The sequence below is a fragment of the Ambystoma mexicanum genome, chromosome 9 (genome assembly GCF_040938575.1).
Source record: "Ambystoma mexicanum isolate Mex_15411 chromosome 9, UKY_AmexF1_1, whole genome shotgun sequence".
Lineage (NCBI taxonomy): Eukaryota > Metazoa > Chordata > Amphibia > Caudata > Ambystomatidae > Ambystoma > Ambystoma mexicanum.
This window is the reverse complement of record NC_090931.1, coordinates 908,962,062-908,986,425: the sequence shown is the minus strand read 5'-3', so window position 1 is coordinate 908,986,425 and position 24,364 is coordinate 908,962,062. Positions and strand designations below refer to the sequence as shown.

At 46.5% G+C, this 24,364-nt stretch overlaps 1 protein-coding gene across 1 annotated transcript in view; it reads left to right on the top strand.

The window, feature by feature from the left end:
- The window catches only part of COL6A1 (collagen type VI alpha 1 chain), a 115,306-nt gene extending 92,118 nt beyond the window's left edge, over positions 1–23,188 (top strand). Inside the window, exons 28-36 of the mRNA XM_069616051.1 lie at positions 3,594–3,629; positions 7,395–7,431; positions 8,798–8,806; positions 9,954–10,087; positions 11,669–11,778; positions 12,825–13,011; positions 15,327–15,501; positions 18,325–18,354; positions 20,814–23,188. Coding sequence (XP_069472152.1) covers positions 3,594–3,629; positions 7,395–7,431; positions 8,798–8,806; positions 9,954–10,087; positions 11,669–11,778; positions 12,825–13,011; positions 15,327–15,501; positions 18,325–18,354; positions 20,814–21,424 — 1,329 coding nt within the window. The 3' untranslated portion in view covers positions 21,425–23,188. The remainder of the gene's footprint in view (positions 1–3,593; positions 3,630–7,394; positions 7,432–8,797; positions 8,807–9,953; positions 10,088–11,668; positions 11,779–12,824; positions 13,012–15,326; positions 15,502–18,324; positions 18,355–20,813) is intronic.
- The last annotated feature ends 1,176 nt before the right edge of the window (positions 23,189–24,364 follow it).

The following is a 24,364-nucleotide window of genomic DNA, read 5'->3' as shown; positions in this document are numbered from 1 at the left end:
GAATGGGTGTTTCCACTCATACGACTGAACTCTGGGTATTGCTGCACATCACTACACTTCATATGCTTGCTTTATAACTCTAAGTCTGGCCGCATCTGGGTCATAGGGTTCCTTCCATGGGACCCGATCACCCATATGGAATCTTGACAAGGGTTATGTTTCAGAGACAGGAGTCACTAATGCTAATTGCATTTTGGGAACACTTTCAAAGAATTTAACATTCTATTTTGGCTAAACATCTGGAATTACATGTAACCTCCATGATCTGGAATTATGTGGAATTGAGCAATGTTTTTGATTTTTATCATGCCAGATTTGAATAAATCTGTCTTGGTTGCTGTTTTGTAGACCCTCAAAAAATCATCTGGTAAAGGCAGTGTCAATGCACTGACACTCCTCGATGTGTCAGCGACTCTTGGTGCTCTCAACCGTTCCATCATATTCATGTACCGGGATTAAGGATGGAATTAGTGGGCATCAGTCTCTCCTGGCAGGAGTGCTTTCGTTCCCACCAGGTCCCAGCTGTGTCTCTTCCTCTGTCATGTTCAACCTCCTGCATCTGAAATACGGTATATGCTGCACTCGTTCCCCAATAGACTTTAAAATATATATCTAGCCTCCAGCTTCTCTGATCTCAACCTTTAGATGACAATCAATCCTGAATCCTAAATAGTTGGCGAGAGGGCAAAACCTTGAATTCCTCCTACTGGCCAACCCCATAGGACCCACACATGCCAGTGGCATTTAATAAGGGTCTTTCGCTTGTCTCTGATATTAGTATGGTGGCTGGACCTTGTTTTTACCATCTTAAATTTTGAAATGTATACCTCCTTTCCTCCCCTTTGTGATTGACACACTCTCTCCCCATTTGTATTATGTGAATGCTCTGAACATGGGTCTCCCCTCCCGCCCTATAGATTTCGGTAGTTATAGCTGGTGCATAATTCAGAGCCCAGATTGTTTCTGGCGTTCAGCCATTCAGCCCTCCTTTCCTCAGTTTCTTTCTCTCCATCGACTCCCTATAAGGCAACATGCATCTTTCAAGGCCCTTTGCATTGTCCAATCAGACAAGTAATGGGGTTGGCTCTTGCTTTTTAAAGGATAAGCTGTCCGGGTCTCTTGCCTTCTGACCGCTTTGATCAATTCAGTTCAATTTTCTGCCTGTCCCCGATTGTAATATCCTGCTTTGTGTTCAGATCTAGAGAATTCGTGTCCAGGTCAAAGGCATCATCTACGTCAAAAGTTGACTGTTATCTCTTAAGGACCTATGTTGTCTTCAGGCCTAGAGCATGCCGCACTCGGGCCATGGTGGATCAGGACTTATATCATGCTCGGTTCTAAAGACTACTATAGGAGTCCAGGTCAGAAAAAACCCTGTCCGATTGTGACCTACATTGTGTTCAGGTTTAAAAAATGGTTCAAGTCACAGGAAATTTAAGTATATTCAGGTCTTGCAAAAAGATACAGGACAGAGGATACATTTTGCATGATACATTCAGCATATTGAGTTCAGAAAACGTAGCATACCAACAGCACAAGATGTAGGGGAGTATTACTGAGTTACAATTTGAGGGAATTAATGCAATTCAGTTCAGTTTAGGTGCGTCAGGATCACAAAGGTAAGAGCGGAAGGCCGCCCAGGCATCTCGGGCTCTGGATTGGTGGGGGAGATAGGAAATATATAGATCTTCACACTCTTGAGCCCATGTCAGTGCAATCACCCATTATTTTGCACTTGGGGGATTTCTGTCCTTCCATTTCAATAAAATAGCTCTCTTTGTGATCATGCATGCTATATACAAACGAGCGATGGGTTTTACTAATGATAGACGGTCAGATGCCGAAGATTGTGCCTAGGGGGTCTCGGTCTAGTGGGATGGATAACATCTGTGAAATTGTGTTCAAGATACGGTCCCAGTATTCACCTATCTGAGATTATGCCCAGAACGGTATGCAGTGATAAAATCATGGCAAAAATGTCGCCTGTAAAAGAAATTGCCGTAGTTTGACCCGGTGAAGGTGTACCTCATTATACAATTTAAGGGGAGCTGGGGTTTCGGGGGTGCCCTTAAATGGTATAATGGGTCCAGGGGTTAGGGGGGTGTCCCCCGCATCCTCTGCATTGAGATGCCCCCCCCCAGGAGACCAAACCTTGACAATATGCCTAGTATTATCAATTTAGGGCAACCTGCTGCTGCTAGTAAAGAGATCATAGGTACCATATAAGCAGGCATCAAGTTCTCAGGTCAGGCCTAGGCAGGGAGGTTTTCCCTGGTCAGGTAAGACCCCAGAAAGGAACCATGTTCCCATTCCAGGGAAAGGTAAGTCTCAACCAGGGAGCTTATTATCCTCTAAAGGCAACGTGAGTGCTAGGCAACTCACCAGGGCACCGTGAGTCCAAGCAGGTTACCTGCAGACATGCATTACAAGAGGGAACCCAAAAAGGTTGTGTGCTACCCAATCTAGGCACTGCAAGTGCCTGGGTGACGGGATACGTATCATGGCAGGATAGGGCAGAATGTGTTCTGGTTGGGTGATATGCTCTTCGGTCAGAGTAGAGGGGGTTCTGTGGGGTAGTTGTATTCCCCAAACGGGTAAACATTCATCCTGCGAAGGTGGATTGTCCCCAGACAGTGCAGAGTGTCATGTGGGTAAGGGCTGAGTGAGATGTCTCCAGGCATCCAGAGGGAGTCATAGGTAGCCTGGCTACTCCAGTGAGATCCATTAATGGGGCATGTATCTGGTGGTGCATATCAAGGACCAGGCAGGTGGCATGTCTTTCTTGAGGAACAGTGACACACAGGATGGCACCATGCCCCTCTACGTGTAGAGATTCCACTTGCAAGAGACCTTTCTCTAAGCCGAGTGACATCCATGCGAGGGGCATGTGTCTAGGCTGGCAGAGCTAGACCACGGCAGGCAACATTCCTCTGGGCAGTCATGTGTTGAATTGGCAATGAGCAGGCCTCCATACTGGCAGAGAGTCAGCTACAGGCAGAATGCAGAAAGCATATCTTGGGTGGCAGCACAGCCAGACAATGACATACTTTCACCAACTTACTAGGGGGCGTGGAAGTGACATTCTGTCCTTTAGGCTTTAGTGACATTGCACTCGTTAACACTACATGACCATTTTCCCAGCTGACAGTGCAAGAAATAACAGCAAACAGTTGTTCAGCCGAATAAAGTCATTGAAATGGAACAAAATACATTGTACAAAATTTGTAAAACTAACAAATAACTTCAAAATCTGACAGAAGCAAAGAGACAATATACCTAGGAGGAGTAAATAGAAGTGCAGGGGCAGAGCTGCTTGTCCTGTTGGCTCATTAATGCTGCACCTGCGGTCAGGTACTCTGTCGCAGAATGCCTGTCCCTCCCCTGGGGGTGCCACTGCCACCCTGGGAAATGATTGGGTAGTGTCGATGAGCCCCCGTGCAAGTCCTAAGTGGTGTCGATGCCTATGGTGTACAGTGGATGACACCCACTTCACCTTGTTGACTTGTCTTTGAAATATCGTGTTACCATCCTAGCGCTTTACACATACTGCATTACCCAATAATCATCTTCTTATCAATACCTGTGTTATTCAGGGAAGTCAAGGACCACCAGGACCACCGGGACCAGATGTAAGTACCACATGTCTACCAGTTTCTGATCTATTGTTTTCATCTGATAATTTCTCCATGAGCTCCCTTCCGCCATTCTCTCTTCTGGCTTCTCTTTCGCCTGTTCTTTCCATCTGTATCAACTTTGGAGGGATTCTCTGCTCTTCTTTTTGTGCTATCCTTTTATGCCTTCTCACCCCATCCTTTGCCTTCTGGACTCTCCCCTTCAGCAGTTTTTTTTGTATTGACATATTTATAAAATGTACAGAATAGTTGTCAAGAACCCCAGTCTTCCCCAACAGTGTCACAGAGTTAGTACAATTCCAACAATCTGCCCTGGATACTCTTGAATAACTTGTTTTTCTTCGGATGTCTGTAAGTAACTCTCTCCATCACCACAAGCTTGCAGATGTCTTCAATCCATGTGCTCTCCTCAGGACGAATCTTCGTCTTCCAATATCTCAAGATCAATTTCTTAGCCATCATTTCAGCATTTTTCTGCTCTCCTGCATACACGTGTTTACCAGCATTCTTTGAATCCCAGTGTATGAATATGGGGCATACAATTCAAGATCTATGAATGGACACATGTCTGGAAATCCATAGGCATGGAACCACCAGCAAAGCGTTCACCGTCTTCACTTGTCGGTAGGGGCATGCAACGGACCGTCTTTGGGATTATGGAACCGGTGCAGGCTGGTCTGGATCATTCTGGGGTGAGGGATGGCAGGGACTGCGATTCATAACACCCACGGGTGCATGACACACACCCCAGTTGAGTAAAACTGGAAATGGTAGTGCCGCAGCATATGGGGGTTATGAGGTAACCCCTGCCCTCATTTGTAAATGGGACAGCATTGATCTTGTCACGATGGTCGCTGTTAGCCAATAGCAGGGCCTGCCTTGCACAAGGGTGAGTGCAATGGTGAAGGTTGTGCCAGGTCATGTAAAGGGTAGCCCCCCCACCTCCCCATTTATTATGGAACAAAACTATTTGGCAAGCAAACTCTGATCCCAAAGCAAATGGAATCAGGCAATAACATATTGACAAGTTGGGGTGTGTTTTCAGATACAGGGATTCTCACAGGTGCAATCTCACACTGTAATTCAGTCAACAGGAATTGGAAGGAACACATAAATGCATCTGAAGATTATGTCATGGCACTGGATCCCTCCAAACCTCATATGTTCGACTTCACTCTATACCTTTCAATTCTTCCTATTCTTTAATTATTTAATCGTGTGCCTTTTCGCTCTGCAGGTAGCGTCTTCTGATCTCCTTCCTCCAGCACTTTCCCCCTACTATCCCCTGATTAGCCTTCACCTGCTGGCCTCCTGCTTGAAGCCATGAGCCTTGGATATTCTCCATTCATTATATGGTATTCGTAGTTGGCTGAGCTCATGCCATGGGAGTGTTCCATATAGATCCTTATGGGCGCTATTCCCATTTGAGCACCATGCTGAAACTCTGTCCAAGATGAGATGTTAAGGGAGGTGCAGTGGAACTCTTGCAGTATGTTAGTTGCATTGAAATACTGTCCATTGTCTCGGGAGGATAGCTCAGGGGCAACACGCTCTCCTTGGCAGCAAGACGACGCAGAGCAACACAGGTTCTATCACCGGGTCCGCGCTTAGAACCCTCTGGGTATTAAGTATGTTATAAATAACCAGTCATTATTACTATGCCAGTAACTCTAATAAAGGTTTGACTGGTAAATGTATGCACAGAACTTAAATCACAGATTCCAACAGAGGTTGACGCAACTAATCAGCAGTGGCAAAATTAAGAAACATGGAAAATAGTTAAAAATAAACTTTCAACACTTTCTGCTAAACGCTTCAATTTGGGGTCACACCCTCTCTTGTCCACTTCGGGCCCCATAAAGAACATTAAAGTTCTTTAGATGTGAAATGGAACTACATAATTAGGCAACTTGAGGGAATACTGTTACTCCTAGGAAATGTCTGTTGATCATTTCAATATGTGCATTTTAAGGCTGGCCAAGGTGCCCAAGCTGTCAGGTGCGGGGCTTGTCTTGGCTGACATCTTTGTGATCTATCAGTCCGTGATGTCTCTGCGCACTATTGGACTCGCCACAGTAGAAGAGAACAAACACCTCTTACGAGGACTCCTAACACTCGTCTGCTTGGGTGGCCCTTGGGACACGACCATCAGTGGCAGGCTTCTTACTCCCTAAAGAGGGAGGGTCCAAACGTGAAGGGAGGTCTGCAAACTCTGGCAGGTGGCCATGTTGGCTGATCTTGCAGCTCAACATCGGGTCGATGACCCGGTAGGGACTTGCAGTTGAAGGCAACCTTTTGGGGGGGCTCTACTATTTAAGAGCTTTCTCAGTGTTCACATGCACACTGAGAAAGCACCCGCTCATGGCCAAAGTGAGTGTGACAGGGATATGCTTCTTTAGGGTTCTATCAGACAGAAGGGTTCACAGCCCCTAATTCTTGACCCTTCACAAAACACCCGGGAAAGGCAGGCAATTGGTCGAGAAGGACTTCAGGTACAGAGGTCCCCACTGCCATAGAGGAACCATCACTTTGGGCAAAGTCTAATTTAAGAACAGTCTTCCAGCGGTGCTGTGTGAGAAGAGCCCAGGGATATCACTCAGATGAATTTAAATTGTAGCCCTGCAGTGTACTTTCACACTCAATCTAATGAGTGCGGATGCAGATGAAAAGTGCAGATAAAACCTTGCTGCACTTTCTCCCGGGTCCGCTCCATTGTAATAAGGGTGCAGATTATTCCGCGCATGGTGCAGGAAACCGACATGTGCACTTTGACTGGAGTTCTTGTACCAGATTCCACAAAAATGCAGGGGCTGACTCCAGTTGATCTGCAGGGATCAGCATCCTGATAAGAGTGGTGTTGCTAGATTTCTGCAGACTGGTCCACTTTCCTTGCACCAGGAAAATAAGACGCTGTCCTCAGAAAACAGTGGGCAATGACTTCCACCATGCTTGCACAGACTGTGGCACTCACTCCCAATTCAGTGGATGTAGCGGTGGAAGTCACGGGAACCCGAGATCCACCTTGGTTCCTTTGCTTTTCACCACTGCATGTGGTGAGTCATTAGGCTGCGGGTGGAAGAGCTTAGCTGTGCATATACACAAGGGGCCAGACTCTTTGACCCTCCTCTACTTTGGTCACAAGCGTGTGACCCAAACATTGCACCTCGTAATTGACTCATTACAGTGTATATCTTAATTCAAAAATGTCTTGTGTTACATTCCCTTCACTGCCATCAGCTTTTAGTCTCTTTTCTTCGGTCTTTGTCTTCCGGTCTCCCTTCTTAAGATTTGTGTGCATTCTTCTCCTCTCTCTCTCTCTCTTTCTCTCTCTCTCTCTCTCTTCAGCCTCCATTCTCTTCTCCATCTGACCTTCGCCTTCTAATTTTTTTCAACCTTTAACTTCTGGTCTCGCCAATCTCATATCTTCATCTTCACCGTCTTGTGTTTTCTCTCTAGCTGTATCTTCTCAGCCTTTGATTGTCTGGCCTGCATTCTCTCTCTCCTTGATCTTCTGCACTAAATCTTTTGTTTCTGGCCTTGGTTCTCAGGCTTTCCTTTTCAGATCATCTCTCCATGTCTCCAGCCCTCCCTTTGGTTGTTTCTCTGTCGCTGGCTGCTGCTGTCTCCTTTTGCTTTCATTCGCCCATACAGCCTCCCTCGTCCCTGCTTTCCAGGCTACACCGCACGCTCTATTTCCGTAGGTGTGGCTCCAGAGTGCCATTTCTAGATCATTCCCAGTTAACGACCTCTGTTCCATTTCAGGATTGTGAAATCTTGGACATCATCATGAGGATGTGCTGTAAGTCGCCATTTTATTTTAAATTGAGCTCCTTGCAAATGAGAAACTGCTTTCATTATGAATGCTTTGAAGGTAGTGGTCGCAGGATGGCTAGAGCGAAAGAAGCTGGCAGAAGAGACAAGATTGCTAATACTGGGCAGCAACGGCAGAATAGTGACTGGTGGGCACAACATTGTTACCTCTGTCCTCGCTCCTTGTAGTTCAGAAAACCTACCTAAGCGACCCCTTTGCCACAGGGTTATGAGCATGTTTGATGCAGGGCATCTCCAGTAGCTCTCATCGTTCTGTGGGTAACCCCCACTACATGTCTCTTTGGTACAAGCCACCTTCATCATCAGTCCTGTGCTCATCACCTCTATTACCCGCCCTTGTATTAACACCCCCATTGAATCTCTCGCCGCTGTCCATTAACTGCCCTGTCTTCTCTGTGCTGCGGAAGACTTCTTCGGCTCTCCCTGTGTTTCAGGGCACCATAACACCTGCCCTTTGCTGCAGGCCCTCTCTATTAGCTCTCCCTATGTTTCTGGCTGCCAGGCACATCCATGGCCTATTCACTGCGCTCCATGCTGGAGTACCTTTCCATCACAGGTTCTATGCTCGCCGTGCCTAAGGGAGGCTCCCTTACGTTCCCTTGACTGGGCAAGATGCTGGTCATCTCCATTCCCTCAATGGTCATCTCCATGCCCCAGGACGTCCCCCTTACCTCTCTCTATGCTTTGCTTGCAGCATGGACCCTCTGCTAGTTGCCCCTATGACAGGGGCCTGCAACCTGCACCTCTCCAGATGTTTTGGACTATGACTCCCATGATTATTCATCATTGATTATGTGGGGGGAGGTGACAGAGGTTGCAGTTCAAAACATCTGGTGAGCCAAAGGTTGCAGACCTCCGCCCCATGGTGTCTGTATCACAGCAAACCAAACGTTTCTGCCCTCTGGTCCTCCTGCTTCGGGGCACTTCCATGAGATTTGATAGCACACCCACTCTCTGCCCTCAGCTGCAGGCCCTCTCCTTTACCTCTCCTTGTGTACCCTATGGTGCAGGACGCGTCCATTACTTGTAATCCTACCTTCGGTGCTGTAGGACCCCTCTATTACCTGTCTTTCCCCCATGGCACTTGAGGCTGGTTCTAGTCACAGCAATGGTAGGCAGCTGTCTAGTGCACCGCCATTAGGAATATGCAGACTGAAGCTAGGCTGGCACCGCTACTACCTGCTCATGCCCTGAAGGAGGCCTAATGATCTAGGGGGTTCTGTTTCTCATGTAAATCTGCTGTAGGAGTGAGCAGACCAAACCAACTTCTTTTAATGTGATTGTCAAATTGGCCGACGGCATAAATATCGTCTGACATTTCACTTTTCTTCCAGCTTGCTGTGGTGAGTACCCTGCACTATTATCCTGTGGTGGGTATCCTACCATCGCTTTGTTTCCTGTCCTCCCGGTGAGTACTCTCTTCATGCTCTATTTGCTCTTTCATTGGCGAGTAACCTAGCCTCTGACCTATTGGATCCCACACTACTGAGCACTCCCCCTCTGCTTCATTTGTTCGCTGTGGTGGGCGCTCTGCCCCTTCTATTTGCTTTCTCAGTTGGGAAGACTAGGCCCGCTCATCCATTTGCTCTGTGCTTGTGGTGAGTACTATGTCCCCTGTTATGTTTACTCACCCTGTGGTGAGTACCCTGACCCTGATATATTTGCCCCTGCTATATCTACTCTCTCTGCGGCGAGTAATGAGCCTCTAGTATATTTGGTTTCAGTGGTGGGAACTCAGTGCCTGCACATGTTGCTCTGTGAGTGATAGGTACTCTGTCCCTTGCTTCGTTAACTCTCTCTGTGGTGAGTCCACTGCCCCATGCTCTGTTGGGGGTACACCCACTATAGTTGCTTTGTCTGTGGTGAGATCTGAGTCCCTCCTGAATTTGATTTCTGTAATGAAAACTCTCCCCTTGCCCATTTAATGAATGTTCCTCTCTATATGGTGAGTACCCTGCCTGCTACCCTGTTTCCACTCCCTGTGATCAGTCCCTTGCCTCATGCTATAGTTGCTAATGTCTGTGGTGAGTACTAAGCTCCCACTTTATTTGCTTTCTGTGGTGAGAGCATAGCCCCTGCTCATGTGGTTCTCTTTTTAGTCAGGACTGTGACCTCTGCGTTGTTTACCCTCTCTTGACTCAGTACTCTGCCCCATGCTCTACTGGCGCTTAGTGTTGAGATGTCTAACCTACTCTACTATCTCCCTTTCTCTGGTGGATCCACTGGTCCTTGGTATGTTTGTACCTGCTGCCCATTTATTATATGCAAGTGTTGACTGGGGCTGTTGGAAGAAGGCCATACTGTAATTTCTGGATGAAAGAAAGGGTTTGGTGCAGTGTCAATGTCAACAGGCGAGCAATGATGCTCATCTGGGGAGTCCATGCGCCCTGTCAGCTCAGAACATGTCTGCACTGTGTGTGAATGAGGTGTGCTTGCCATAGATCCTCATAAGCCCCATGTCTGAACCCGCATCTTTTCTTACGAGCGCAGAGTGCACATGTGGACCCATAGATGTCCTGTTCGTGGTGGACAGTTCGGAGAGTATTGGTCTCACAAACTTCCAGATCGCCAAAGACTTCATTATTAGGGTCATCGACCGTCTCAGCAGAGATGAGCATGTCAAGGTGAGCATGTCGGCATGGCAACATGCGCTGTGGCAAAAACATAAAGACTCTATCAAAAGGGATGGGTGGAAAGAGGGATCTATGCCCCACCAGGGATTGGAACTAACTGCAGGTTTAGGGCAAAGACAGACACATAGTGACACGCACCCTGCAAGGGACCATGGCCAGTTACTGCATCATGTAAGAGTTGGTGGTAAACAGTTACTCTTGCCTTGGCAGGGATCAGGCTCAGCCACTGGGTCACATTACAGAGGGTCACACAGTGACACAAGTCCAGCCAGAGATCATGGACGTTGATGGCATCATGGCAGAGACAGAGGCACATAGTGACCCCTGGCCTGCCAGTGATAGGGATGGAACATCAGGGCATGGATAGTTAAATAAGATTCACTCTGGCGTGATTTGGCCCATCCTGCGCTGACCACAGCCTGTGCTGAACATGGGAGTTGCAAATTCTCCACCATGAATTTAAAGGGAACAATGGTAAACAATAGGGGTAGAGGTAATGGATTGATGGACGGGTGGGTGCAGGGTTTGAGAAAAGAAAGAGATCCAGTTTGGAAGAGATGAATTGTTAATGTAAGAGAGAGGGAAAGAGGTATATGGATGGATGGGTGGATGGATGCATTGGCAGATGATAAATGGATGGCTTTGAGTGCACTGGGAGTTAAAAAGGGAGGAACGTGCAGAGTTTTGAAATAAGTGGATATTAGAGGAGTAGATGAGGGATTGGATGGATGGATCATAGAGCGGGCTGCAGGAAGTGATGCAAGAAGGGGCAGAGAGAGAGAGTGGGAGAGAGAGAAAGAGAAGGAAAGAGGGGTACGCATAGATGGAAGGATTGAGGGAGTGTTGAATAGGTGCAGGGAGGGAAGAAGGAAAAGGGTGTACGAGCAGGGCAGAGAAGAGAGAGATGTTTTGTGGAAGGGAGAGAGTGGTGATCCCAAGAAAACAGGAATACACAGGTGCATATGTGGAGGATGGATGTGCCACTCTGTGTTTTGATCGATGAATGAATGGGTGGATGGATGGAAGGAGTGAGAGAAAGAGGGATGGATGGATGGATGGATGGATGGGTGGGTGGGTGGGTGGGTGGATGGGATAGCTGGATGGATGTGATAGCTGGATGGGTGGATCGGGTGGATGTGTCGGGTGGATGAGTTGGTGGAGGAGCGTAGTGGAGGGGATGGGTGAATGGGTTGAGTGGATCGAGGGATGAATGGTAAAGGGAAGGATCAGTGCTGGAAATGAGGAGGAGATACAAATGTGATGGAGGCATAAATATGGAGAAATTCATGAAATAAAGGGCACAGGGGGAGTTGAGAGGTAGGAATATGAAAGAAGGCCAAGGTAATGGTGAGGCTGACGATACATAGTCAGAAAACACTACTCACTAAACAGAAACTGCCAGTTGTGTAGACAAATTGAATGGACCTCATATGCAATCTGGGGCATGCTACATATGTTTGGGTGCAGACACTCAAGCCTAGGCAGCTGGAGAAGAGGGCTCACTGTCAGTTGTCTTTCTTCTTTTTGGCAACTAAAAGATTATTACTTATTCCTTCTTTGTTGTGTTTGTAGTTTGACTCTAAGGAATCGCGCGTGGGAGTCGTGCAGTACAGCCACGGGAACACTCAGGAGACTGTGGCCATGGGCGATGGCAACATCCAGACCATTGGCCAGCTCAAAGAGTAAGTTTGCTGAAGGGGCCCGTGTTCCCTGTAGGCTCCCTGCACCGGGACAACCGGGAGAGGTAACCACAGATATCTGGGCACCATGTTTCATGTCACACAGAAGCTCTTGTTGCTGGAGATCAACTGTGTGAGAGAACTGGAATTAAGTGTAGAGAGAAGTGACCTCCACAATGGAGCAGGGAGTAAAATAGAAGTAAAATAGGACTGTACAGAAGCTATTATTTGAGACTTTACTGTAGAGAAGTATTTGCAGAGCTGTAGTGTGGCTGTGGGGAGAGTTTGATAGAGCAGTGATGTGGTTCTAGAGATCACGCTGTATATGAGGCCATACTGTGGTAATGCTGTCATGTGGCTTTAAAATCCTACCTAGTGCTGAGATCATACTGTGGAGGGACCATTGCAGACCTGTGATGTGGCCGTGGAGATGATGGCTTAGGACTTGGATGGGGCTATCCATATAATATTGTAGAGATAATGGTGTAGATGTCATTTGACTATAGTGATAAAGTTGTGACCTGGCTATGGAATCTGTGAATTCTGGTGATCTTTTTAAGAAGCTGATTATCACTATAGAGGCTATATATAGATCAAGGCTGTACAGACAATACTTGTAGGGCTGTGACATGGCTGTAGAAATCATTCATAACAAACCCAAAAAAGATTAACTCAAAATAAAACTTGTAAAATGACAAAAATATATAAAAAAATAATACTCAAAATAGTGCATCCCTACATTTAGCTATAACACTTTTTTAATCTAGTGGTTGCCTTTGTCACCCCGCTCTCAACTCTAGAAATTATTCTTTCCACTTACCTACAACCAATATTCTGTGCTGCTGTGAGTACATGCTGTCTTTATTTGAACCACAGTGAAGGCGCTCTTTTGTGACAAGCTTTTTTGATAAAATATGAATGTGTATAGCTGTGAAGTGTCTTCGGACTCTATGGTGTAGGTCTGCGGTGTGGCTGTAGAGGTGCTGTGTAGGGCTGCCCCGCAGCCTTATGCTTGATCTTGCGCTCACCTGCTCCCATTGTGCCCTCAGAGCCGTGAAGAACTTGGGATGGATAGCAGGTGGAACATGGACCGGCGAGGCACTGCTGTTTACAAAGGAGAACCTCCTCAAGCGCTTCTCCTCCGAGAACAGAGTGGCTTTGGTGCTGACGGATGGGCGCTCAGATACCCTGAGGGACCTTACGCCACTGTCTTCCCTTTGCGAAATCAACACTCAGGTAGGAAAGTGTGATTGATACGTAGATAGAAACACCTGGCAGGATGCATTCAGGAAGGCAAACGAGAGAGACCAGAAATTAGAAGACTTGCAAACTGCACTTGTGATGAGGGGGTGGGGGGGTGTACATGAGACTTAGCCTTCTGAGGTGTTAAGATTGTGATGAGCCTATCTACTTCAAATGAGGAAGAGAGCAGGTAAACAAGATATCTGACAGTTTAAGCCACATCAGACAAATGTTTGTGTTGAGGGCTATACAATTGATGAGCTAAAATCAGTAATGAGGAAGCACAGCCTCCAACAAGACCCTTACCAGAGTGCTGAGCCATAAGCGCTGCACCTATCCAGCAACCAGACCAGCAGCAAGGCTGCTCTTAAAAGTTGTGATACTGGCAACAATCCCCCCTATCTAAAGTCTCCAAAACGTTGCAAAGGCCCCAATCCACTCCATCAAAGCCATCAACAAGGCTCCTAACCCAACTGCCCAAACCATCAACAAGGTTCCTAACCCAACCACCCAAACCATCAACAAGGCTCCTAACCCACCTGCCCAAACCATCAACAAGGCTCCTAACCGAACCGCCCAAACCATGAAAAAGATTCCTAACCCAACCGCCCAAACCATCAACAAGGCTCCTAAACCAACTGCCCAAACCATCAACAAGGCTCCTTACCCAACCCCCAAACCATCAACAAGGCTCTTAACTCAGCCACTCAAACCATCAACAAGGCTCCTAATCAAACCGCTCAAACCATCAGCAAGGCTCCTAACCCAACTGGCCAAACCATCAACAAGGCTCCTAACCGAACCGCCCAAACCATGAAAAAGATTCCTAACCCAACCGCCCAAACCATCAACAAGGCTCCTAAACCAACTGCCCAAACCATCAACAAGGCTCCTTACCCAACCCCCAAACCATCAACAAGGCTCTTAACTCAGCCACTCAAACCATCAACAAGGCTCCTAACCAAACCGCTCAAACCATCAGCAAGGCTCCTAACCCAACCACCCAAACCATCAACAAGGCTCCTAAACTAACCACCCAAACCATAAACAAGGCTCCTAACCCAACTGCCCAAACCATCAACAAGGCTCCTAACCCAACCACCCAAACCATCAACAAGGCTCTTAACCCAGCCACCCAAACCATCAACAAGGCTCCTAACCCAACCACCCAAACCATCAATAAGGCTCCTAACCCAACTGACCAAACCATCAACAAGGCTCCTCCTAACCCAACCGCCCAAACCATCAACAAGGCTCCTAACCCAACTGCCGAAACCATCAACAAGGCTCCTAACCCAACCACCCAAACCATCAACAAGGCTCATAAACCAACTGCCGAAACCATCAACAAGGCTCCTAACCCAACCGCTCAAACCATCCACAAGGCTCCTAACCCAACTGCCCAAACTATCTACAAGGCTCCTAACTCAACCGCCCAAACAATTAACAAGTCTCCTAACCAGAGTTTTCTGAAAGCCATCTGCACGACCCCTATCAGAAGCACACATAGGTGATCATAACGCTTCCCCGGGCAATCACAGCTGTCAGGAAAGTACATACCCAGCCTGCTCGAGAGGTCAGCAGTGCAGCTTAGCTTTCCAGAAGACAAGCTGGCAGCCAGCCCTTTTCCAAAGCATCCACACGATTAGAAGCCCTTTATCCAAAAGATCGAAGTCAGAAACAGTGTCCCTCGTCAGAGTGTTTAAACCTGACACAAGACCCCTGTACACAAGCCGAATGGTGGATCTATACGTAGCCAAAATGTTTCGCAGACCAGAAAAATAAAGGCAGTTGGGATCCCCAAAGTATGTTTACAAAGCCTGCCAGTTGCACCTATATGATTTGGTGATCTCCTTCACATGTGCCAGGTTACAGTGATTTTTGTAATGCAAATGTGGTTCTGCAAACTGTGTCTAGAAACTGCCAGTATCCACTGGCCATGTCCAATTACCATAGAACTGCAATCCCCCTTTTACTAGCTTTGTAATAGTGCCTGAAACACTACAGAAAACATACAGCCTAAACATTTCTTTCCTAAAATAGTTATTTTCATTACACACGTCTCCATTGAGTGATGCGCCACACCATAGGTTTGTGTATTCACATCTAGCACCCATGGAGAACCACAACCACAACAGATAGGATTCACGCAGTCACAACTCTTGGAGATTTTCTAAGAAGGCTGGTCGTGTTGGGGAAATGTCTTTGTCTGTAGGAGTGGTCGAAAGGTCTGCGCTCCTATGCATCACTGCTCCATAAGACATTTGCTCATTAATTGATCACTTTTTGTGTATTTGGATTTTTGACAGGTGGTCTCCTTGGGAGTGGGTGATGTTTTCCGGGCAGCTCCAAATCCGGAACAGTTGGACCAGATTGCTTGTGGCGGAACTTCATACAATCAGGGGCTCTCTCTGCAGAAGGACAACTATGCCGAACTCCTAGAAGATGCCTTCCTGGAGAATGTCACGTCGCACATCTGCAAAGGTGAGCAGCTGGAGCCCAATCAGGAACTAGGGAGTACTTCTGGGTACCGGCAATGGGTCCTAGGAGGTAGAAGCAGTTGTTCATGGGAAAGGTACAGGGACTGTAAGGAAAGTGCCACAGATGGTGGGAAGGGGCTGTAGTCATCCCAGAAGAATGACTGGAAGCAGGTGCTGGAGGAGAGGGGGCGTGCACCGGAATGTTTCCTGAAAATGGCCAGGTGGTTATTAAACGCGTGAAAGGGAACTGGAAAGAACCAGGTAGCTAAATATCCGAACACAGATAAAAACGAGCCTGGAACATTTCACCACTGAGATCAGTGTGGCAGAACCTCAAGCACAGGCAGTAGGGGTAGCAGCATGTCTGGTCATAGAAATAGGCTAAAGAACATCTGGCCACAGATGGGGCAGCAGGGAATTACACTGCAGAGCACATTGTGCTACAGAACATCACACCAAAGACCGAAGAGGGTACAGAGCATCACACTGATTGCCGTAGAACAATATAGCCACACAATAGGGCCACAGAACATCCCCCATGCTGAATGGGACATATGGTATGATGCCAATTTGACCTATTCCCATTTGACCGCATCTTTTTCACCTAATTCGGTAGGTCAAATGGTACACTTTAATTAAAAAATAGTGGTGGGGTGTGTTAAGGGAATAGGTTGAGGTGGGGGGAAGTCGGGGGCTGCAGCAGGTCTCCCCTTGCATTAGGGGGTATGTGGGCATCTCCTGCCCGCAATAGGTAAAAAAAAAAGTAGGTCCAAAAAATTAGGTCAAATTGCCAGTAGGTCAAGTTTTTTAGGTCAAACAACCCATATCCAATATGATAGAACAGACAGCAAGAGATCGAAAACAATATAGATCTTCGGGGGCACAACATTATCGCATTTTAGAGCTTCCGGGGCACCACCGACATAATAAACCACAGAACACCACACTAGAGTTGCAAGAGGCTGCAGAAAAGCATAACTGCACAGAATGAACTAGGGAACTTCAGAGCAGAAACAGCAGGGGCGAAGGAACATCCTATCACTGCACAGAGAGACTGCACGGGCAAGATAACATCAGAGACACAATGAGCCCGGGTATATCACATTATAGCACTGAAAAAATGGGCCAAATAAGATCACGCCACGCAGAAAGAGTGAGAGTGCATCACAGCACAGGGAGGGAGAGCTTGCAGCATCACAACACATAGGTTTAGGGCTTAAGAACACCCACCGAAGACAGCAAGAACTAGAGAGCACTGCACAACATGCACAGTTGGTTGGGTAAAGCAGGCAAGCCACACACATAAGAGGTACACAATATCTGGTCACAGCGAGTGGCAAAAGAGTAACTGATGACAGAAATGAAAATATCTCGAGCATCACCCAGGAACATAACCCACAGGATATCAACCTGCAGACCTAAGAGACTGCAGAAGAACATAACTCCACAGAAAGGATGAATTACAGAACACAGAGCGCATAAGCGAGGGAACACCACACCAGGCCACAGACAGAGTGAGCCGGGAAACATCACACCACAGCTCTGACAGAATGGGGTAGACCATATCAAAACAGACGGAATCAGCGAGAGTACTTCACAGCATCACACCACAGACGGCGGCCCACCAAATATCACAGGAGCTAGAGAACATTGCACCACCTACAAAAATGCCCAGCTGCATCCCATACATAGAAAATGAGCTACAAAACCTTATACGACTGAAAGCGTTTGCAGAATACCCACTCACAGATTGAAGGGCTACAGAGCACCTGACCGCACAGACAGACCAAGCGACAGAACACCACAGGCCAGACACAACATCTCGAGGCAGAAAGAAAGGGCAATGAAATATCTGAGACAGAGAGAAGGAGCTTCAAAACCTTATACCACTGAAAACGGTTCCAGTTACCCAATCACATATAGAAGGGCTATGGAGCACCTGGCCACACAGACAGACTAAGGGACAGAACATCACAGGCCAGACGGAACATCGCAAGGCAAAAAGAAAGGGAAATGAAATATATGAGACAGAGAAAATTAGTTACAAAACCTTATACCACTGAAAGTAGTTACAGAATACCCAATTGCAGAAAGAAGGGTTACAGAGCACCTCACCACACAGACAGACCAAGCGACAGAACATCACAGGCCAGGCACAACATCTCGAGGCAGAAAGAAAGGGAAATGAAATATCTGAGACAGAGAGAAGGAGCTACAGAACTTTTGGCCATAGACTTGAGTATCTGGCCTAATTGGCTAAAAAACAAAACACCACAGACGAAAGGGGCCAAATGGGGCCTGTCTTCGATTATCTCTGCAGTCCCATCGCCACACTTAGACTGTGCTTTCTTTAAAAAAAAATATTGTCTTTGCTCAGTGTAGGAAGATAACGTTCAAGAGGATTTGGCAGCAAGGGAGTGCCTACATGTGTAATTGGTTATTTATGACACGCTCAATACCCGGGGGTTTCTAAGCACAGACACTGAACCTGTTTTGCTCTGCATCGTCTTGCTTCCAAGACGTGCGTGTTGCCCATGAGCTATCCTCGTGAGACGTATATAAATCCATGCACATTATGCATAGCCATCTTTTTCTTTTGCCGTATTCCATTCTTGTCTACTTTACAATCAGATGTTCTGTGCAATTTCCAAACCTTGGTGTTGGTATGTTCACAGTGATTGTTGGATTGTAGCCTTCGATGTTGTGCTGTCAAATATGCTTTATAGCTTTTTGTACAACTGTGTTTTGGTCATTCATTCTCGCTACTATGAGAAAATAAAACTTAGAAAAAAATGTTTTCTAACCTTTCATTCTTTGCTTTTCACAGACAAGAAATGCCCGGACTATACCTGCCCAAGTGAGTATTCCTAGAATGTTGGGGTGTGGGCTCTATGCAGCCATGGCACCCGATTGGCACTCACACTGAACCTTTACCTTTGTGATCCATCCTTTCTGGGCCCTCCTTGCCTGCCTGAAACACATGTGTACTAGTGCTCTATGATGTACTGCATGGGGGCAGGAGGAGGGGGGGGGCACCTTACTTTGCTAGTGAGATTTATATTGAATAGGTGAGCAAGAATTGCCAGGATTAAGACCCTTCAGATCACCAAGCATTGTATCCTATAATATTCATCAACCCCACAACAGATCTAATGCATGCAATGCATAAAGCTCTTCCGTTTGTTACTAAGCATATAGGAGACATATCTTATGGGAACATGGCAACTGCTTATTGGCCCATGTCTGCTTCCTCGCAGTAATCTACTCCGCCAATCAGCAAAGAGATCATGCAGTGGGGCCTCCTGGTTCTCAACCATCTTCTCTGACAGTAGTCACTTTCCAAACACTCTGACCTGTCCTGTGTCAGCCGCAAGAATGAGCATCCTAAAAGAAATCTGTCACTCCGTGTGATGGTCAGTCCTTTCCCAGCCATTGCCATGTCCTTACTGAGCTGCGTAAATCAAAGAACAATGGATTTCGGCAATTTAGACTGAAAACAAATTACTTACAGACACTGTTTTAGTCTTATCAGTATCACAACATATAGTAGTTTATTTACATATAGTGTTCACAGTGTTTATGTGTACAGCTTCTCACTGAGAGGAGCAAAAACAATATACCAATGTATTGCCATACGTATATACATACCACCATTCATACCATCATTCATTCACATACATAGTACCACACTAGGTGTTAGGAATTGGTAAACAGTCTGAGTTTAACTGGCTTCTTCAATAACCCAATTGTGTAGATATGTGTAGTAATCCTCCAAGTGATCCTCCAGTGGCTGGTGCTCTCCAGTGACCTAAAAGAACCCACTGCCTATCTATATGTGATCGTCTGGGGTCATTATTATCTCCTGGCTAGAGTGCTTGTTGTCCTACAAGGGGCTATATACTGCATATCGTATCTCTTGACCATCCATTAGAGCTCACTGCCCCATAAATGACCCCTTAGGAACTGTCACCTCTCCTGACGATCCATCGAACACCACCTTTCTTTCTGTAGGTGGTCCCCAAGACTAGTCTTTAAACTCAGCCATCCAAGGCAATCATTCCATTTTCTCTCCATCGTCTTGCCTATCCTTCACTTGATGACTCTCTAAAATCAGTCTTATTAGCGGCAGGAGTCCACTCGTTGGGTGGAAGATGTGGTTTACAAGAAATTACACATAACTAAATGAAGCAAAAAGAACACCTCGGGAGACACCTATGTTTTTCGTGACCCAGCCATCTATCATCATTCTCACTCAGTCACACTCTGTTCAGAAAAGTTATACCTGCATTAACATTACCGTTCTCAATGGTTTACAGTAGAAAAATACATGTTTTTATTATATAAGGAATATGAAAGCACTCAATAGGACCAAAAGACAGTTTCAAGTCCACTCTCGATGGGCTACCATTCACAGTAATTGGTGACCGGGGTTAGTAAAAGTGACTCAGAAAACAGCTTAAAACTGAAATATTACACTTAACAACGAATTCACTTTTTTATTACACAGACACTGGCCTGGACTTGTCACCTCAATGCCTTTCCTCTGGCCAGTAAAAATAGTCATACCCTACTACAATATTTTCTTCTGGCCAAGTGACAGTGGCAGACACATGACAATCTAAACTAACTTTCAACTGTCATGTGCTCCATCTCAGACCTGCATATTTTTTCTTGAATGCACTGTGTATTAAACAAACAAAACAGTGTCGACAGACGTGTGTTTCGGCTGCTTCTGGGGGGGTCATTTCTTCACCACCCCTCAATTTGACTAGGCGTTCGTCAGGACGGACATCAATTGACTCCCCACGATGAAACTGAAAGGTATATATGCACGGGTGGGCCCTTATCTTCTCAAGTATCTAAAATCACTCACACCAAAAGATTATATTTCCTTCTGCATATATTTCTTGAAATCAGACCGTCAGAGTTCACAAACTTACTTGGGACTCTTAGTTGTTTTCCCTCTTCTATGCAGCAGATACTGTTCTATCTGATTTTAGGGCACACAGATTCCCTTATTAACTGGTTTATCGGCAATGAAAACCTAATTTCTCCATTTTGCTCTCTGAAGTGCACCCTACTAGAAGGCTCCTTCTTAAAGATATGATAGGAATTACCTTATCAAACATAACTAAATGTTACATTGTGCCATTATGCCCTGGCTATGTATGAAAGCACGCTGGCATTCTGTGGTCAAGCCTGCTAGTGCCAGGGCTCAAGTCTATTTTTATGGTTGCATTTTATATAGTTTTTTTTAGCTTCTTTTTCAAGATTTCTTTTTTCAAAAATAAACTTTTCGTTCCACTTTTTCCCCAGTTACGTTCACATCACCTGCTGACATCACCCTCCTAGTTGACAGCTCCACCAGCGTCGGCAGCCGAAACTTTGAAACCACCAAAAAGTTTGTGAAGCGCATGGCCGAGAGGTTCCTAAGTGCAGGAAAGACAGCAGATGACGGCGTGCGCATCTCCATCGTTCAGTACAGCGGGCGCAACCAGCAGAAGGTAGAAGCCTTGTTCCTGTCCAACTACAGTGTGATTGCCAATGTCACTGACGGCATGACCTTCATCAATGATGCCACCGATGTCAATGCCGCTCTCCAGTCAGTCATCCGTCTGTACCGCCAGAGCCCCCGCGCTGGGGCCAAGAAGAAGGTGCTGGTCTTCTCAGATGGAAACTCGCAAGGGGTGACAGAGAGCATCATTGAAAAGACTGTGCAGGATGCCAAGCAGGCCGGCATCGAGATCTATGTGCTAGCTGTGGGAAGCCAGACCAATGAATCCAACTTAAGGGTTCTGGTCACAGGGAAGACCACAGACTATGATGTCACCCTTGGGGAGCGCCACCTCTTCCGAGTGGCTGACTACCCCTCACTTCTGCGGGGTGTTTTTTATCAAACAATCTCTAGAAAGATGTCACTTAATTAAAGAGCTGGAGTGGTTCCTGTAGTGGCCACCTCAACAATGTGTCTTAATCATCTGTCCCACATCAACCATATCTATCGTCAATCGAAGAAACTGCATGAATCGCAGGACGTCTACACGACTTCCTATTGAGACAGGATGCTCGCCTTGTGTGAGCACAGAAAAGGGAGCACAGGCTTCCCTTTAGATGGAGCATCCACCTCAATCCCATATTGCCCCCACATTATACAGATCGGTATTTTTTCATAAGTCTCATTAGTGGTCACCATATTGTCCCTTCTTACCCAAAGATGCACGCTTCAGAGAGTCCAAGTCTTCCTCTGAGCCAGAACACGTCTTCCCTACTGCAGTCTGTATGGAATATCCAGATCTCTCCTCTGCATATGTGGCAAAGCTGTCATACGAAAGCGTGGGATCGCCAGCCCAAACCCTAGTTCCAAATACTTCTTAGACCATCTGGTCATCTGGTTTGCATGTTCCATTCTAAGACCGGTGGTCCTAGGATGCTCTGGGGTGACAGAAAGTAAGCACGTCCAGCCCCCAGCTCAGCTTATAGGATCATAGTTATTGTGAAGGGCAGCACGTAAAATGGAGACCTCAAGAAAACATTATGTAGATTTAAATTTTGGAAGCGATCTTCTAGCAGGCAGAACAGGAGCAGCAGGTTGTAGTTTGCATGGCAGTTCCCCCCCCAGATATTGAAGGCATCTGAGGCTCCGAACTACATTGGTAAGACAAGCACCCCAGGGCATGCTGGTGCCGGGTGAGCATGGGAGACAGCCCCTGGCAGATGAGAAGAACCAAATAGTTGAGTCCTCCAATAATGATTGTGAGCTGGGACCAACAACAAATGTGCAGTCTCAGAGGTTAGCTCCTGGTCTATGAGGGTACTAAGGAAGACAAGAGTATTGAGGATGGGAGCAGGAAGTCACACAAGTGCTTGATCCAAAGGGTGTATGCAGGGACGTCTCTGCCAAATTGTGGGCATGAGTGTGGAGGAACAGATTATTTTCTGGTGGTCATCTTCTTGGATTGAGGCAGCCTCAAAGCCACAGATTTATTTGGTGATCTGCACAGCTGGGTCTACAGACTCGGTGACAGCCAGGTGGGACTCTGATATCTGCCTTCCAGCTATCCGTATCCCCTGTACATGTCTGAACATTCAGCTCAAGAGGAAATAGAGGTGCTCTCCGGCTCCTTCCAATGCTTCTCTGTAGGGTGGGATCACACATCATGTGGGCCCATATGGGAAATCTGCTCTTGAGAGTGGCTCAGAATAGGGATGCTCTTGATTGACTGGTGTCTCTCTTTAATCTGGTCCTCTGTGCTTAATTGCAATGTGACAAGCACTTTATAGGGTCAGCGGTGTTCTCCCAATGTCCTCTTCCCAGGCAGGTGTGTTTTTTTTATTGTAACCTCTACATTTGTCCCAGAGGCATGACTCAATGATACAAGGGCAATTCCGCTGCCTCATCCCTCCCAGGACATTTGTTTTGGTTTACCTTTAAGACCCTTTCGTTCTCCCATCTCCCATGGCAGAGCGTTTCGTCTCCTGCTTCCCCTTGAGTCGATATTTGCTCTGATGTACCCCCAGGGCGAGTTCCAGGGGGCCAAAGTGATGGTGCTTTTAATTACTGACTAAGGTGCTTTTACCAGTGTTATTTGTAGGTTGTGTTGTAACCCGGATTCCTCCAGGGGTTGTGTTTTCTATGTCTGACTGAATCATGTCACCATCGTCAATGTGTCAATAAATCAGTTGCCCCACTAGTGGCCTCGCTGGTTTTTTTTCCCCTGATTCTGCTGCTTCACCATATGAGTACAGAAGACTTCGCCTAAGCAGAGGATAATCACACAGATCTGTTGCATCTTTCAAGAAAGAGGAACAGATCCAGAACTTGCCTGCAAGTTGCACCCAGAGCAGCTCTTTCCGAACACAGGGTAGGTCATTTTAAAGTAAAACGTGCATTGCACAGAGGGAACCGCCTCCACTTGGTCTTTAGTTCAGAAGGTCCCCTAACTGCAATATACCCCATTTCCACCAGGTAGTAGAGAAGTGAGGATTAACACATAGACAAAACACCCCTTACTTTTCACTTTTTCACTACATTGGCAGAAAAGTGTTAATTCCTCCCACAATTAATGATTGTGGAAGGCATTTACAAATGGATTCCTATGGAAGCCCCCTGCATTTGCCAGGTGGTCATTTTAGATGGATATTAACAAGGGGGGTCCTGGGAGTCCCTCTGCCAGACATTAGTCCTGGTTACGAGAGACTTACCCAGAGTCTTTAGCTCACTATCTTTCACAGAGAAGAAATATCCCAAACATATCAGTTTTTTTCATGCCCTTGGGCAGTCCAGCACCGAAATGCTAGGCAATTCTCCTCTGAACAAGAGTACCAACAGAAACCCCAGACACGTGTTTCAGTCTGGTTGGACCTCATCAGTAGGGTGGATCTGTGCCTCTCTAAGAATAGTGAGCAAGGGGTCCATGTCTGGATTCCCCTAGTAACTTAGGGTGATAGACTGATATGTTGAGGATATTTCTTCTCTTTGAAAGATAGTGAGCTAAAGACTCTGGGTAAGTCTTTCATAACCAGGACTAATGTCTGTCAGAGAGACTCCCAGGACCCCCTTTTCAATTTGCATTTTAGATGGATTCCATACAAATCCATTGCACAAGCATGGATATCCTTAGGACGGTGTCGTATGGATGCAAAAAAAGCTCTGGTCTGCCAAAAACTTATTTAGGTGTAGCAGTCACTCCTGACTGCTGGGCACCACTCAGGGGGACCAGGCCAGACCTGTGGCAGTTATAAGCTTTCCAACTATCCAAATAACATAACAATACAAATATAATCCATGCTGCCTCTGCCATCTTTTCTCCTCTAGTGAATGGGAATCACAAATTCAGCCAAAATGCATTGGTTCATCAAAGACAAGA